Here is a 3,202-nt window from a genome sequence, read left to right on the forward strand (position 1 = left end):
AAAATCTATCTTGCCCTACAGGAAAATAAAGGGGAGAAGGATGGGAGAAGGTGGGGAGTGAGAGAAGGGCAGGCAGATTGGGGAAAGGGGTGGTTGGGGTGCATGCTGTCCTGGGTGGGGGAGGGGAGATATAGAGAGAAAATCTGGAATTCAAAATCTTGTGGAAGTGAATGTTAAAAACTGAAAATACAGAAATTATATTAACACAAAAAAATGAATCCCCAATAGCCTTAAGAGTCGTTGTTTGCTGTGTTTGAAGTCTGAGTCCTAAGAGGCAGAGTCAGTTCCCAAAATAAGAGTGTTCCCTTGTCGCAAAGCTTCCTTATGGCCTTGTTCATGTCCTTATTCCTCAAGCTATAGATGAAGGGGTTGAGCATCGGGGTCACCACCATGTACATGATTGCAAAAGTTCTCTCTTTCCCAGTGGAGCTAATGGATAAGGGACACAAATAGGCCCCAATTGCTGAGCCATAGAACAAGGAAACCATGGAGAGGTGGGAAGTACAGTTGGAAAAAGCTTTATGTTTGCCCTGTGGAGAATGGATCTTCAGTATGGCCAAGAGTATGTAAATGTAAGACACTAAGATACACAGAAAAGGTCCAACAAGTAAGGTGCCAGACACTAGGAACAGCATCAGTTCATTTATATGGGTGTCTGAACAGGCTAGTTTTAAGAGTGGAATCAGGTCACAGTAGAAGTGGGGTATGGTATTAGGACCACAAAAGGCCAGTTGATCCAGTAGGAGGATGTGTAGCAGGGCATGAATAGCAGTAACCACCCAGGATACTGTCACCATCAAAACACAGTGTTGGGGACTCATGGCAGTGGCATAATATAGGGGAGAGCTGATGGCCATGTAACGGTCATAGGCCATGACAGCCAAGAGGAAATTTTCCAGATCTGCAAGTAGGCCAAAGAAGTAGAGCTGTGTCAGGCACCCACCATAAGAGATTTTTTTATTTCCTGATTTAGTATCAGCCAGCATCTTGGGGACTGTAGTGGAGGGAAAACTCATGTCAGTGAAAGAAAGATTAGCAACAAAGAAATACATTGGAATATGTAGGTGGGAGTCAAATATAATGGCTAGAATTATGGTCAGGTTCCCAACTAGAGTGATCAGATACATGCCCAGGAACAGTCCAAAGAAGATCTGCTGCTGTTCAGTTGTCTGGGAGAATCCCAAGAGAAAGAATTCAGATACACTGGTCTGATTTCCTTTGTCCATATTTTTGGTGTCCTGTAGACAAATATAATATCACATTTAGAAAACTGAACAACTCTTTTGAAGTCACATTGAATTTCTGCTTTAATGTTTCTTATTAATATCATTTCTTCTAACAATTTATATTACTCATAGTGATTACTAAGTTCTGCCTCAGTCTTTCCACATTACCTCATACTATCTCCCTGAAAATATTGGAGGGCTATGATATGGAAGAGGGAGTAGACTTATTATTTTGAACCTGCACTGCAGAACTATGACGACAGGATAGAAATTACAAGGCAGCAGATACCATTTCAGAGCTAAACATTCAGCACCATCACTGAAAGGGTTCAAACAAGATGATGAGCAATTGTTGATGATTTTATAGAGTATTCATTAATTTGGTTTGAAGCAGGTGACCTCTGAGGTTCCTTCTGGTCTGATGACCTGTATTCTTAGTCTCTGTTCTCAGGCCCTTTCTAGCTCTCACATTTTTTATTTCATATTTTAATAGTTTCCTGTAGTATTTCTAACATTCTCCTTTCTAGGTGCCCTTTCATTTCTAACATTTTATGTTATATCCTAGATCCCATGTTTTAAAGGGCTATGATTTGATGATTAGACAAGGGACAAGTTCATTTTGTGCCTCTGGAGTGTCCTTCTTGCCAGTCACACTTTGATCAAGTTCCCAATTTTCATGTGGGTAGGAAAGGAGATAGTAAATAGTGATGGCAAGGTGGCATCTTAGTGTCAGCACCTTGTCTCCATCGCAGGGAAAAGGTTCTAGTACCAGAGTGAAACTTCAACATATTTTATCTTGGGGATAGTAATTTACTAACATCCAGCCACAATCAGTTATTTCAGGGGTCAAACTTGACTTCCCCAATGAAGTAATGGGGCTAGATAGCCTGAAAGTGGTGTATATCTAGTTGGCTCTGATCCCCTGAAATTATGTTACCTGCCATAAAAGAACTGCATGACTGAACATATGCCCCCCTCAATCAATTTCTGTGCCTCTATATTGCCTCCGGAATCAAAATATAAAATCTTCTATTTGTCGTTATATCTTTATATCCTTCCTTTCCAGGCTTCTTATTCCTTGCTGCCATCACCTCCTAGTCCCACAATGTAATCTGTGATCCAGTGACACCAACTTCCTTATTGTTCCACACACATGGCACTCCATTTCCAAGTTTCAGGAATTTTTATTTGCTGTTTTCAATATCTAAGAAATTTCTTCCTTTTCTTCTCCACTTTCTAATTTCCCTGATTTCCTTCTCAGAAAAAGTCTCAAATAAAGTTTTGTCTTTTGCAAGAAACCTTTCCTGGCTCCCCTTCATGCTAGTGCTTTCTCTCTGTGAATTGTCTTGAATTTCTTCTGTGCATAATTTGCTTGGGCCTTATCATTTGCATATTTTCTCCCATTAGACTGTGAGCTCCCCCAAAGCAGAGACTATCTTCTACCTTTTTTCATACCTCAGTGTTTCCAACATAGCAGGAGCTTAATAAATGTTCATTGATTGACTGATGACAAAATGAGAGCAAATTCACTCTCTCTCTCTTGTCTTATTCCAACATGTATTATGGTCCATTAATTCTCCATGAGGATTTCTGTGTTATCCTATTTAGAGTTTAAGGGTTTGGGGACATCCTAAAAGTTATGTTTAATTCCTCCTCTAGACTCTGCCTCTCCCTCTACTTACATCCTCTTCTGATGATTTTTAGTGGCTCATCTTTTGTGTGGTAAGAATGGCTGTTTAAGTATGGATGGTTTTGGACATGGACATCTGAAATCATAAAGAACGATAGGAAGTTAGAGATGGAAAGGACCTTAGAACACAAAATGCTAGAGTTAGGAGGCAGCTTGGGACATTAAATACATGAAACCTTTGCATCTAATGCTCATTTAATCCAACACACTTCATTTTACTCATTATTAAGTGGAAGCTTAGATACATAAAATTGCTTTCCCAAGGTATAAAGTCCCAACCACTGCA

The 3,202-nt window shown here is 39.9% G+C and overlaps 1 protein-coding gene across 1 annotated transcript; it reads right to left on the reverse strand.

The window, feature by feature from the left end:
• Positions 1–230: 230 nt before the first annotated feature.
• On the reverse strand, positions 231–2,995 carry LOC140518236 (olfactory receptor 1468-like). The gene is made up of 2 exons (XM_072630201.1): positions 2,909–2,995; positions 231–1,238 (listed from the first exon to the last, which is right to left on the reverse strand). Exon 2 carries the CDS (start codon positions 1,224–1,226, stop codon positions 231–233), a length of 996 nt encoding a protein of 331 aa, XP_072486302.1. The 5' UTR covers positions 1,227–1,238; positions 2,909–2,995.
• Positions 2,996–3,202: the final 207 nt, after the last annotated feature.

The sequence above is a fragment of the Notamacropus eugenii genome, chromosome 1 (genome assembly GCF_028372415.1).
Source record: "Notamacropus eugenii isolate mMacEug1 chromosome 1, mMacEug1.pri_v2, whole genome shotgun sequence".
In the NCBI taxonomy this organism is placed as follows: Eukaryota; Metazoa; Chordata; class Mammalia; order Diprotodontia; family Macropodidae; genus Notamacropus; species Notamacropus eugenii.